The sequence below is a fragment of the Pelodiscus sinensis genome, chromosome 26, assembly GCF_049634645.1.
Source record: "Pelodiscus sinensis isolate JC-2024 chromosome 26, ASM4963464v1, whole genome shotgun sequence".
Classification (NCBI taxonomy): domain Eukaryota; kingdom Metazoa; phylum Chordata; order Testudines; family Trionychidae; genus Pelodiscus; species Pelodiscus sinensis.
This window is the reverse complement of record NC_134736.1, coordinates 4,058,851-4,072,748: the sequence shown is the minus strand read 5'-3', so window position 1 is coordinate 4,072,748 and position 13,898 is coordinate 4,058,851. Positions and strand designations below refer to the sequence as shown.

Genomic DNA, 13,898 nt, shown 5'->3' with positions numbered 1-13,898 from the left:
TTATGGCAACATGTTTCTGTGCTCTCAAAAAGTAACTGCATCCTGAACAGCATAAAAGGAGAAGATTTTAGCAAGATTTTAGCTACAGAGCAATGCTGCAGTAAAGTGGCATCTTTTTGTTCATCTAGCAAAAAATTTCTTATAGAAAGCCAGTTTATACCAAAAATCCATTTTCCATGTCTATGAAAGATGTGAAGTCAGTGGCAGATTTCACCCATATATTTACTACTCCGTGAAATCATAAAAATATCAGATCCACAATTAGAAAACTATCCATTTTAATTCTTTTTTAGATCACTTGTGTATAACAATTTTATTTGAACTGTTCCTCTGAAGATCTTCTAAATTTTCATTTGGCACGCGCGCACGCATGCACGCGCGCGCACACACACACACACACACACACACGCATTTGTATGCGCTTACTGGTACTACAAAGAGTTATATGGAATAAAGCTGTTAAATACTTGTTTAGCCTGATCAGGAGTAAATGTGATGCTACAGAACTATTCAACAACTCTGTTTCGTTCTTTTTAAAACCTTTGCTTAAGATAAGGTCTGTGACAATGAGATCAAAGCAAGAAAGCCCCCATCCAAAACCAGAATTCTTTGGAGAAACAAAGAAGTTCACTTTTGGCTTTAAAAGTTTGTTTTTGTAATCTTCTCTTTGTCCCAGTGGAGATACCATTATGCATAGAGCAAGGTTATTCGCAGAGATTTTCCTAGCCTGGCTGAACCCCGGACATTTTAGAAACATTGCAGACAGGCCAAAGAATGATATTGAGGAAGCCTGATCTTTCTGAATAATCTACCCTCCCTCCACCTCCTTGAAATGATGCAGTATTTCTTTAATGAATGGGAATTTTGCTTGCATGGATAATTGGGGATGCAGTCTCACACTCACAGCTTAATCCACATCCACAGAAGAACTCTAACAGGATTGGACCAGGTCCCAAGTGTGTACATATTAGAACCTTAAACCTCATGTTAAAAAGAACTGAAAGGAACCCACCGAAAATGCTGACGGACATTCTGCTTCAGCCAATTCTGCTGCTTGCCGTTGTCGGTTGAGTTTGCACAGAACCAGGATTGCTTCTGCCACTGACTTTGCCTCCCAAAAGCAACCCCCTTTCCCTCCCTGCTGCCCCACACCCAGTCAAAACTCTGCATTTGTGGCAACAGGGATGGTTGCCGTGGAAATTGACAACAGACAATTCAGGGGCTGTATGAGCAGCAGCGGAGAGTCTTGTTTCTGTAATAAGGATGAAGAGATGCAAAATGCAGCGGGCCAGGAGGACATGCTTGCCTGGTGGAATGTGCTTTTCAAAGATTCACACACACGGTTCGCTGCTTTCCAGGGACCTGCCAAAACGACAAAGGCAAAGGAGACTCTCGGATGTCGGGTGCTACTGTCATCTGCACCCCTGGGAAATCAACACGGAGAATAATGGAAAGAGAAAAGTGAGAGTACAGAATTGTGGTGACAGTCCAGATTTTTTAGCTTCCGTGGGCTAAAAGCTTGTGGCTTTAAAGCTTGTTTGTGTTTGTGGCTTTAAAGCTTGATCCAATGTCAATGGGAGGATTTCCATGAAATTCCCTGGGCACTAGCTTGGGCTCTTCAAGCATATATGTGTTATAATAAACAGGTCCTTTAATTTCCTAATATCTGATGTTTGCTGTGTGGCGGTTGGAGATCTGTTGGTTATTATATTTTTGGCAGTAGTTTAATGGGGCAGGGAAATATCCCCATGAGTATACAAAGAGTGACATTCTATACACGAGGATGCGAATGGGGGAAATCCTATTTGGTCGCAATAGCTTTCTGCAGGGCAATGACTTGTATGGTTATTGTACAGACGGGGTCTTTAAAATGACACATCTTCTACGAGACTCCCAACATTGTACAAGGGATAAGAGAGAGTCCACAGTGGTGGTGAATGGCAAATATTGTTATCAGAGTCACGGAGTAAAGACATGACGAGAAATTACCTGTGTGGCAAAATAGATGGATAGTTGGAGGACAGGGGAGACAAAGAGTTAGCGATAGTTCAGACACTATGCTCCTCCCATAACACGCCAGACTTGAAACTACCAAAAACAGATTTCGGGAGTGATTTGGAACTAGATGATGATAGAGTAATAGCCAGGCTATGAGAGAGTCACTACCAGCCCACCTTGCAAAAGCAAGCCCTGTAGGACAATATAAAAAACACAAATAAGGCCAGGAAGTTGAAATATCAAAGGCCCTTCACTCCTTGCACTCTTAACCTGGGCCTATAAACGTCTATCTTCAGTTTGCCCATCGAGTTTCCATCTGGGAGGTATTTTATTTTTACAGCTGTGTTTTGAACTGTTGGAATAAATCTATGTTTTGCTAGGGAAATGCTAACAGAAGCTTAACTATAAAAAGGGTAATGGTTCTGCTATAATGTAGATTGATGTTAGCAACTGAATATGAAACTCAAAGATTTCAGTCCCAAATGAATAAACAGTTTGGCTGGAGGATCTTACAGTGTTTCTCCCCCCCTCTTTGCTAATTTAATCCAACTGAATTATTCACTGCAGAATCTTGGAAATGGCTGCTTCCTGAAGGCATTCTGCATATATAAAATGTACTGCAAAATGACTTCCAATACAAAGTGGGGCTCTCTAAAGGAATCAGTTTTGGGTGGCCTGTCCTAAGAAGGAGGCTTCAAGAGAAACCAGGTAGCATCAATAAGCAGCGTGTGTCAACTTCTTTGGAATACGTACAGTGGAGAACAAGTGGGTGAAAGAGCTTCAGGTAATCCAACGTTCAACATGGGTGAATTTCACCCAGAAGTAGGATACAGAAAGTTTCTCTACAAGTGGCTCCATTTGTCTAGGCCTCAATTTTTGTGAAATGGGCTGATGTCTGACAGGACAAAGGATACAGCCCCAAGGAAGGATTCAAGAAATTTGTCTCCAATTGAAAAGCTAATCCAGAGTAAAGGGAATGTGCAACTACATTTATATGATTTATCTTGAAACTAAAAACAAACACACACACACAGACACAAAACAAGCCAGGAGAAAAATTCAAAGCAGCAACGCAAAGCTACTAAAAAATTACAGCTAGCTTCACCCTTCTTTAACTTACATTAGGACGCAAGAGACTCTGATGCACTGACAACTATAGCAAAAACAATAAGTGCTTATGCTGGTTGTTTTAAAACCCTAGGTTTGTTGCTAACCATTTTTAACCCCAGGGTAGAACGTGACTAGTACCATATTTTTTCTGTATCTTTCCTACAATTTAGAGTATGTTAATATGTGATTAGAAACAATAGTGTTGCCAAGTCGTTAGTGACAGATTTGTGCAAAGTCAATGACTGATGGATTGAATCAACAGTACTACCTTTAGTTAACAACTAAAGAAACCAAACAGGACCATTTGCTTTAAATACACAGACACAAAATCCCCAGCACACAGCCCCGCAAAAAAAAAAAAAAAAAAAGCAAACCACCCACCATACACAAACAAAGCATAGAACCCTCTGCCACTAGATGTCATTCTTTCTTCACTGAGGAACTAGCACCGGTTTGGCAGGCCGGCCTCAAAGCTATCTTGTAGGTTCAACCTTTGTAATTTACGAAAGATTAAAATGATCTTGTGGGCCAATGTTCTCATTTCTTCTGTTCATTCCAAGGCACAGAAGTGTTGTAAAACTTGACGGCAAAGGAAAAAAACCAGAGAGGGAGCTATTTCACATCTAAAATAGAACAAATGGTTTTATTGCACATTTATAAAACCTGCATAGTCCTATCAAATAGGAATTCTTTCCCCCATTTATTCAGAGCATTTTGGTTTCAACAATTTTGTCATTCAAATAAAACATAGGCTGCCCTTAAAAAGTGTTCCGCTGTGGTTCTGTCCCTCACTCCCCCAGTAAATTTTTACAAAAAAAATTACAAATATACACGCTTTAACGTTATTGTCCACTGCTCAATTTTTTCACCAATAACCTTGGTGGAGAAGGAAGTATTTTCAGATCTGAGAGAGGAATTCCCTTTGGGGCTTTTATTTCCTTTAGCTAGTTAGTAATTATCATCACAGTGATACGGTGCAGAAGACAATCTTTTAAAATTAGGTTCCATCATATGTCAGTATTTGCTTGTCTGTCACAAAAAGAGCCCTGCATATTTGTTTGACAGGTAAAAAGACGAGAGACACCTTTACTTCCTGTTTGACTTCACTCAAGTAAAATATGCAGCTGCATGCATGACTGCCTGTCTTATACACACTGTGCTCCATCAATCCTCACTGTCTCTCAGTCTCCCAAATCAATTCCTGCCAGCAGTACTTTGGCAAGATCTGAATGGATAAGTTCTTTCAGTTAAGAATTTAGAAAGGCGAGGACATACTTTCTGGAAATAAAGCTAAGAAGTGTCACTTATTTGTCAATGAACCATTCTCCTGTTCGGCCGTTGTGACCATCCCAAGTATCTGCGCCTAAGGGACATTTTTTGAAAGTGGCAAGAAACGAAGACACAACCCCTTTTTTTTGTTGTGGGGATGAGAAGCAGCTGTTACCACCAGCCATATGCTGTGCCATCTTGCTACCGTGATTCCTGTCCTTTGCATAATTGACAATTATTTCTTAAAAGTGCAATACTGCTTTGCATTCCTTTGGATCAACACCCATGGCTTGCATCTGGGTATGAAACATCTTTATCTGCCTATTCTCCCTCTTGCATTCAAATGTGGTCTGACACAGGGCATTATACCGACAGGTGGATTACTACGTGTCACATCTAGGGCCGGAAAGTTGGATGTTTATTTGACAGTCACAGGCGAGGCCCCGTGAATAGACTCCATCACGGCTGCGAAGCGGCTGCAGAGGTCATAGGGGGAGTTGGGCCGGATCTTCGGGGGTTCTTTTAGAACGATGACCTCTGCAGAGCAGTCCAGGAGCCTGGGGAGCAGTTCGCCCAGCTTCATTTGCAGGTTCGCTGTGGAGGAGGATGCAAGAGTCAAATGCACTGAAACAGGAAGTTACCAAAAAAGGCCAAACACAGCCGGTTTTAGTGTCAGAACCCAAAACCCCACTATGCTTTTTATGTGATTATCTACCACACTCTAACCCGGCTCACCCTGGGCGCACAGTGATGTGTACTGTTTAATGGAGGAGAGACAATGTCAACCCAGCCCAGACCACTGGTCTATATAAATCCTGTATCTTGTTTCTCTCCGGAACCAATACCATATGTTTCAAAAGGGGGGTAAGGGAGAAAAGAAAAACAAACCAAGCTCACTCCCTGCCCCTGTCTTGCACACATGTACAGTCTACAATCTAGCTGCTTGGCAAACCAGTGATGTGAAGTTACTAGCAATATATCTGGAGTATGTTACTAGTGCAACTACCAATCTGGCTTTTCTTAATCCAGGCCACTTGACACAGTCACTCCAAACCTAATTCTCTAACCCTCAGAGTGCTACCACTCAGTCACTCCCCATCTTACAAGCCTGCATTTGCACTATATCTAGAATGGGCCAGGCATTATTTAGTCTTTCACAAATGATCACCTTTCAAGTGCTGGTCCAGCAAAGCCCAACATCAAACAAGTCAACCTCACGGGGAGGGACAGCTCAGTGGTTTGAGCATTGGCTTGCTAAACCCAGGGTTGTGAGTTCAATCCTTGAGAAGGTGATTTGGGGCAAAAATTTGTCAGGGATGGTACTTGGTCCTGCTGTGAAGGCAGGGGACTGGACTCAATGACCTTTCAAGGTCCCTTCCAGTTCTAGGAGATAGGCAATCTCCATTAATTTAACCTTGTTACCCTCTGAAAATGCAAAAGCAGACACCCCTTTCTCTGAGAGAGATGCAGTACTGTAGCCCCAACAGAAGAGCAAATATAAAAGGGCACAGTTCTCCATTTTCCTCTTCTGACAGATGAAAAATCAACTGAATTAGTCTACTACACAAACCGTTTTACATACAACATGACTAAACAGGGCAGTGACAATAGACTCGGCCCCCACAACACAAGGAGAGATGGAAACTGCTGCATTCTGCCTGCCCCTTTCAAATCTCTCATTTAGGTGTCCTTTAAATGGAGGAGTTTATAAGAAGATCAAATTTGTAAATTTCTCCAGCTTTCTATTTTGCAGCAGCATTTGAGGAACAATCCTTCATATTTCTACCTCATTCTCCTGCAGCAAGTTTACCCTCTGCTGGTTAAAATGAGCAGTGTTAAGACTCTCAAGCCTGTTCTCTTCCCTAGGCCGAAAGGAGTCGTGGCAGCGTAACTCTGGCCCATGAAAGGAAATGCAGAACAAACACAGTTAGTGTGTCAGCGCAATCGCACTGGCTGAATTGTAGCTTTCAGTGCTAATCCTAAAGGACAGATGAAATCAAGTTACCTATTTCACATTTTAAAATCATTTACTTCTTACACTTCAATGGTCAAGAATCTGTTTTCTGTGGCCGAAGGACAATCAAATTGTTCCATAACACAATTCACTCTAAATATGAGCACACTTTTTTTGGTGCCAGTCTAATTGCCAAGGCAGGCACATGGTACATATCCAGGGCAAATCTTAAGACTCTTCAGGAGGATTTGAAATGGGCAATAAATCCTTTTCCAGTTTAGACCAGTAGAACATCCTGACCACTCAACATTTTAAAGGAAGCAAGCCGCTCGGCAATTTCCTACCATCCATGTCTTCCTGTCCGAGATAAGAGCACCAGCGGTTCCTCATGACCTCAATGGCATCCAGGTCATCCTGGGAGATGTCATTATTGATAATGAGGTGCATGCAGGGGATGATCAGCTCATTCAGGATGTTAACGCCCTCCAGCACATCTGCCTCGGCGCTGCTCACAAACTGGGCCGCTGCCATGTCATTCAGCTTCTGTGGGAGAATTAGGGGTCGTAGAGATTTGGAAAAGAAAGCTCCGAATTCGGAGAATGAACAGGCTCCTGGGAAAGTTGCACATGACCCATGACTCCTCCACCTGAGAATAATGGGCGCTGCATGTATGCACCAAGGACATGTAACCCTTTGAACAGCGACCCCCAAACTGTTTTGGTCGCCCCTCTCCCCTGAGTCCAGGCTAGAAGAGGGGCCAGCACCGGGGCTGTGGTGGGGAGCAGAGCCGCAGCTGGGGCCGTGGCTGAGCATGACACCATAGTACTGCAGAAAGCACTGCAGCTGGGGGCAAGGCTGGAATGCAGCTGGGGCAGAGCAGGGCTGGGTGATGCCCCCTTCCCACTCCTCTGTGGGACTGGCCCAGCGCCTGCCGCTGTCCCCTCTCCCCCGAATGTGGGCACACGCCACAGTTAGGGGACTGCCACCTTCGATGGATTAGGTGAGAGAATAAATTGCTCCAAAATTCTCTCTAAAGTAAACAAACATCTTTGTATTGGAGATGCTAAGACACAGCTCGAGGAAGCCCAAATGGATTCCCTGAGATCCAAACTCAATCACTTCCCTGAATTTTGCTTCCTAGATTTTCTGTCGAGTGCTGGCAGGAGGAGCAGATGCCATGATAATAGGTGCCTTAGATATAATTACGTTGGCCTCAGCAGCAGCCACAATGAAGCACAGACTAAAAATAAGTCTCAGTCCACTGCTGCTTATTCCTTTCCTAAGGCGAGTCGCATCCCCCAATGCCCAGCAAAAGACTCACACTGGTTACAAAGGAAGAGGCAATGCTGGCTCCCCCCAGGGAAGGAAGAAGAGATATTACCCTTTGTGAAAAGCAAATGGCTGGAAATCCAAAGCATCTATCCCTTCTCTAAAAGGCCGTTTAACAACAAGCCCTCGTACGGTGTCTATAAGGAGGTGCGTGATGCATTTAGCCTTTGAGCAACCTGGAGAAAAGACACTGTGCACATGTGAACGGAAATCGTGAGCTCGAAGGGCTGAATATTTAAGGCTGACTAGTCTGCCACCGAGACTGTTCACTTTCAGTTGAGGCAAAGATACAAACCAAGAGGCATTTCCTTCTGTACAAAGCAGTCAGTGATTTATCCACCCCTCTGTTGGGTCCTTTCATCAGCAGGGCAGCATTGCTTTGGTAGGCATACACCAGGTAGCTCAGTGCTTCCTGATACCTTGAAGAAGGAGAAGAGTGTTGGGGACCATCACACCAGGTAACACACATTCCAAAAGCTATAGTCAAGCTGTTCACACACACCAGATCCCTCGGCCCCTGCCCCAGCTGAGACAGTGTTATTTGCTCCCCTTTCTGTTTTTCATTCATCCGTCCTCTCAAGAGCATCCCCAATGCTAGGCAGGGTTGCATTCCTTATGCCCCAGGGAAACAGACAGTCTGGTTTCAACTCCTGTATTTAGACTTTAGACTAGATTTCTCCTGGTTTGAACAGGAAATTGGAGATGAAAGACACTCTTACAAGTTTGGAGGACAGTATTTTTCTTTATAGACTCCAGGGTTTTATTTCAAGCTGGATGACAAAATTCTGATGAAATACGTTTTCATCAGAACTTGCGAGTTCATCTAAATCCAGTGCTTCCTAAACTTTTCAGCATCACGCCCCCTTTTTGATTTTTGAGAAACCCTCATGCCCCCCCCCCCCAAAATAGCAGCAGAACTCGTTGAGAAAAAAAAAAAAGGAACTGACTAGGGCCAAAAAACAGTCGTGGGCCCTTTAATTCTCAGGACCAGAGTAAAAAAAAAAGGTGCTGGTATTCCCTGGGAAAAGTTGTTGACCCCCCCCACCCCTCAAAAGTTGCCCTTTTAAGGTGGCCATTTTGAAATCTGCCCAGGATGCGCCATCCTCCCCCCGCCCCAGCCAGCCCGTGCTATGTGTGTTCCGGTGGATGCCCGAGCCAGGAAGAACAGAAAATACTGGACATATCACATGGTATTTTCTGAAATTTTTTACTGGACGGACCGGGCTCTTTCTGGGGGAGGGATTGACCGGGGTGGGGGGGGGGGGGGGAAGAGGGAGAGAGGAGGAGAGGGGATCACGTCCCCCCCCCGGAATTTCTTCGTGCACCCCCCAGTTTGGGAACCTATGATCTAAACATTCTGTGAGACTGAAGCTGAACAACCAAGCTCTGATGGAGAACTCCCTGACCTGCCTAATTTCCTGCCAACTTATCAGCCTGCTGGACTGCCTTGGAGTTGGGGACCCCAGGGCTGCCAGCGTCCATGGCTCCAGGGGGGCCTGCCAAGCAAGATCTCCTAGAGCCAGGGCTCATTCCATTTGCTGAGAATTCCAAAACTTGCAATTTGCATTCCAAATTGGAACAAACCGAATTCTGACATCCTCTGGGGATGGGAATTCTCCTTCTCCATACAGCTGTCTGGTCACAGTATGTGGGGTGGGAGAGCGGAAAGCCCAACTTTTCAGTTCAATGTCCCAGTGAGCACATCAATATTCCAGGGTATGAGACAAATGGTTTTCAAACACAAGAGTTTTATTTTCATCCCACTTTGCGAAGAGCCAAGCAGTAATGGCAGCTAACGCACTAAATCCTCTCCAAGGACCAGAATGCAAAGTTCTGCTTAAGGAAAACACACTGGGGACTGTAAGAGGCCATGGCATAAAACCATCTCCTGACTCAGCACAACAGTTACACTCTGGCTCAAGGTCAGTTCTGAGCCTTTACAGCAAGGGGCACGGGCAGGTCGGCAACAAAGCACAAAGGGCCCTAAGTTGCAATAGGAAGAGGAACACGTGCTTTTAAGGTATCAGTTACCTCACGGATTCATCCAAAATGTAAAAGTAATTCAATTAAGCCTACTTTCTATTCTGGTAGAGTTCCAATCCGGTCAGCAGATAAACAGACACCTTGCGAAACAAACTGTAGTCTTCATGCCATTTCTGTTTGGGGGGGAACAGGAAATATTACAGGCTAATCAACTGTAAGCTTTCATGTGCATGAGTGTCTGGGACACCCCTCCCCCAACATACACCCGCAAAACCTGATGTGTTAGCTCATTCAGCCTTTGGCAGGGAGAGCTCTGACATGGAACATGGAACAGGATCCCAACATGCTCATCCTCTCTGTTTCCCCATAAAGCTCCAGAACACGGCAGGACAGATGATCTCAGGCAATGTTTAACTCCAAACTGAGCGTGCCGAATGCATCCTCTAGAAAAAGCGTGAATCACCAACCACATCCCCCTCCTGCAGTTGGTGCTTTGTTGGGGGATACGGGGGAAGAGGTTAGCTACACAGATCCCATTCTGCTCACACACAGTATCCCACAGCACCTTTTGAAAAGAGTAGAGCTAAATAGAAACCCCTGTTGTCCTGATCAGCACTTCCCAGGAAACAGCTCCTAATGCTTCTGAGCATACAGCAGAGGCCCACTGGTGTGTAATGGTTGCTGTGTTTGCACAGCCAGTGCCCTGCCAATATCTTGCTCACTGCTTTGAGACACCTCCAACACAAAGGCATTAGAGAGAAAGGAAGAAGGTCTAGTCCCTCACCTTATATTCCTCCATGTTCAAATCATCGGGACCAATCTCCTTCAGCTTCGCGCGTGCTACTTGCATAATGCTAATTGACCTGCTCAGGGAAACAGACAGAGAAATTGGAGAATGATGAGACTACAGAATCCCAGATCAGCAAGTCGTTATATCAGACCCTCTGGAACGTACCTTTCATCATAGCTGAGGTTTTTATCTGCAAACTGCTCCAGGAGGGTCCGCTCCACTACCTGTTTGGGAGCATTGTTCTGCAAGAAGTAGATGAGCACATGCTGCAGCCGAGGATCACTGTGAGGTGTGGGGGTCTCTTTAGCTAGCAGATACAGTCGGGAGTATTCTTCACGGAATGCCTAGCAATGTGAAGCAAATGCTAAATGCCCGTTCTTTATTATTGCTGCACACTGAAATTTAAACCTGCAGTGAGAAGGCTGATTACAAGGCTATGCCTACCCAATAACTTGGCAGGATTCTGTGCAGAGAAGCCTTACTGCTACTTACACTAGCTAGCAATTGTTTAGGGTATATTCCATTGGGCACACAGTTCCTAGAGTTTAAGGTCAGAAGGGACCATTAGATCTTCCAGTGAGACGCCCTGTATGTGATATGCCATTATACATCCTCCAGACATATGCAGAGCCCAGCAGTCAGTTAAACAAATGCAGGGGTGGCCAACCCATTAAACAAAGAGAGCCAAAAACAGTGGCGGAAAAAATGCATAGACCCACACAAGAATTTTTTTTGAGCAATTTTTGTTGAGAGAGAAAAAAAGGAAGAGCTCTCTGCACAGCCCGCACCCTCCCCACCCCGAGTTATTGAGAAAAAAAAAAAGACAAAGGCTTTTTGGCCACATCAGGTTTCCGTCAGCCCCTGCCATCTTGGCAGCGCCATTTTTAATCACCGCACCAGACGGCTCCCTGATGAGCACAGGAAGCCGGGGGCTAGGGACTATTTCTTGGGGCACAGGAGTGGCTTCACAAGCCGCACTTTAAGGGGGGAAGAGTGCATGCAGCTCACAAGCCGCAGGTTGGCCACCCCTGAACTAATGAATTTAGTGCTCAGAAGACTACACTGTTGTGTGCCTTGGGCAAAGAACAGGAGAGACTGAGGTGCCACCAACGCCCCAGATCCCTCTGATGGCAGGGAACTGACTAGATGAGATTTGATCAGGTGACCGCAGCAGGCAAACCATGTCCCATAATGCAACAAAAAAGTAAAACATCCCCCAAGGTCCGTCACAGCGGTTGGGGTCGGAAAAGAATTTCCCCCCAAATCAAGTGATCAATATGACCCTCAGCATGTGAGCACAACAGACTAACCAGACATCTTCGAGGATTTTCTGTCCCAACTCAGAACACAGTTCTATGCAACTGGTATGCCATCCCTACTACATAAGGACAAGGCTGTCACATCAGTCAATGCCTTGAGCAAAACCCATCGCCTTTATAAAGGAACCCAAGAGAGGCAGGCACCAGCTCCACTGACTTTCAGTGGGGTTGGGCGTCTAACTCCCTTAGGCACTGTCAGATATCTCACTGCCAGTGGCTCATTTTAAGGAACTCTTCATGGACATCTCAAATCTTTGTTAAAATAGGAGAGGAACAAGAATATAACGGGCAAAATGTTATTCTGAGACGTAATACATGACAGACGGTAAACCAAAAGTCACCTCTGATTGTCGTTCCCAATTACAATGATAAAGTCACTGGTGTAATTTATGACTACTTGGAAGCCAATCAGAGGGTGAGCTGGGTTAATTTTCCTAAGTCTTTTTTTTTCTCAACGTTGGCTGTTAATCTACAAAGTCTAGCCTGAACTTGCAATGACTTGCTCTCTGTGCAGGAATATTTTCCTCTTTCAAGTCTCTCTTCCCATTGCATAAGCTTAGGAGGACATATTTTACAGAAATTCCTACAGTAAATGTGCACGTTTATGGTCCAAATTTAATTACACACCACATATGGCCTGGTGATGATTAAAATTTAATTTGTATTTTCTGGCGATAATTATATTGAGCACTTACAAAGCAGCTTCCACCCAAGGATTCCAAAGTGCTTTTCAGACGTAATTAAACCGTACATGCTCCTATGAGACAGTAAGTATCATTTTTGCACTTGGGGCGAGCGAGAAGTGGAGAGATTTGGCCAGGGTCCCACAGCAAGTCATGATCAGAGATGAGACAAGAACATAGGTCTCTTGACTCTCAATCCTTTGCTTTAAACAAATGAGGGCAATGCATATGCTTAACTTTACTCAAGGAATGCATTGACTAATGTAACTAAAGGTAAATGCCAACATAAGTATTCACCAAATTCGGACTTACATACCTGCCCACACCCAACATTTTCATTAAATATTAACACTTAAATGGACATTAGATTAAATCTGCCCCCAAATGCAAGCTTGGAAAGGGAGCAACAACAAACTTTTCCCAACCCAGGACTACTAGAAATATTTCTATATTATCTTAGAAGTCAATGTGTGCATGTGTGGTTTTAAACAAAAACATTCTGTGCAAACTAAACACTGCAGACTCTTGCAGTGAGGACCAGAAATGGAGTGGAAACAGAAACGTTTATTTTACTTGTCTAAACTGAGAGAACTGCAAGTAGTAAAACAGTAGTGACAGTGGAAGGCAAATCAGAGTTTTGAAAATCTTTCAGATTAGAGCATTATCTTTAACACAAGAAAGGATGCTTATACACTGCAATGATTTTAGCCTGACAATTTCTCTTTAACAGAGCCCTCTCAGTACAAGTAATGGAGTGGATAAACAGAAATGTGGGAAAGAAAAAAAAATAACATAGCTGAACATAGGAAGAGGGAGAACTAACCGACTCACATTTGTAACATGTTGGAACAGCAGTGAAAACATCAGACTTGTGCATTAAGAGATGTAAGAAAAGGAAAATAAAAGGGTACCTTAACAAGCCCTGCTTCAGACCCATCCCGGTCAAAGGTCTGACGGGCTTTAGCAATAGCCAGGATCACACCCTGCATGGCTGGGCTAAGCATCACCTACCACAAGAATAACAACAAACCCACACACAAAAACAGAGAGGAACAGAAGAAAAGCTGTAGTGATAAAAGAAAAAAATGTTCAAGAAAGGTAAAGTTGTAAGGAAAAATTGTCCAGATATGAATGGAGATGGTACACCCCAGAGCTGCCATTAGGCTACAAATTTCATTTTATTGCACACAATAATTACATGTCCACCGCATGCATGCACTACTCATGCTGCTTGAACCCTTCACTATAGCGCCCCAACTAGTCCTGCATGCTCTCTGCCCCAAAGTGAAAGTAAGCAAAAATACAGAGCACACTAAACATGTTGGTGGAGTATTTTGTAAAACTACCATTTCATAGAAGAGCAAGCCTGAAGCAAGAGCATTCTACTCTGCTAGCGTTACAACACAAGTGTATATTTAATGCAATCAGGTCACATCTAGCTCAACAGATGGAGCTGTTGCACT

The 13,898-nt window shown here is 44.2% G+C and overlaps 2 protein-coding genes across 17 annotated transcripts in view; both read right to left on the bottom strand.

Moving 5' to 3' along the window:
• The window catches only part of LOC102445763 (G protein-activated inward rectifier potassium channel 4-like), a 32,204-nt gene extending 28,627 nt beyond the window's left edge, over positions 1-3,577 (bottom strand). Inside the window, exon 1 of the mRNA XM_075909778.1 lies at positions 1,013-3,577. The gene's annotated coding sequence lies outside the window, so the exon portion shown is untranslated. The remainder of the gene's footprint in view (positions 1-1,012) is intronic.
• Positions 3,578-3,723: 146 nt separating this feature from the next.
• The window catches only part of USP28 (ubiquitin specific peptidase 28), a 48,385-nt gene continuing 38,210 nt past the window's right edge, over positions 3,724-13,898 (bottom strand). For 8 of the 16 annotated variants that reach the window (XM_075909765.1, XM_075909763.1, XM_075909764.1 and 5 more), the window contains 7 exons: positions 13,347-13,442; positions 10,599-10,777; positions 10,428-10,506; positions 9,737-9,816; positions 7,956-8,079; positions 6,676-6,874; positions 3,724-4,971 (listed from right to left, as the gene is read on the bottom strand). In XM_075909765.1, the coding sequence (XP_075765880.1) occupies positions 4,796-4,971; positions 6,676-6,874; positions 7,956-8,079; positions 9,737-9,816; positions 10,428-10,506; positions 10,599-10,777; positions 13,347-13,442 (933 nt within the window). In that variant the 3' untranslated portion in view covers positions 3,724-4,795. The other 8 variants (XM_075909771.1, XM_075909768.1, XM_075909769.1 and 5 more) reach the window with 2 other exon arrangements.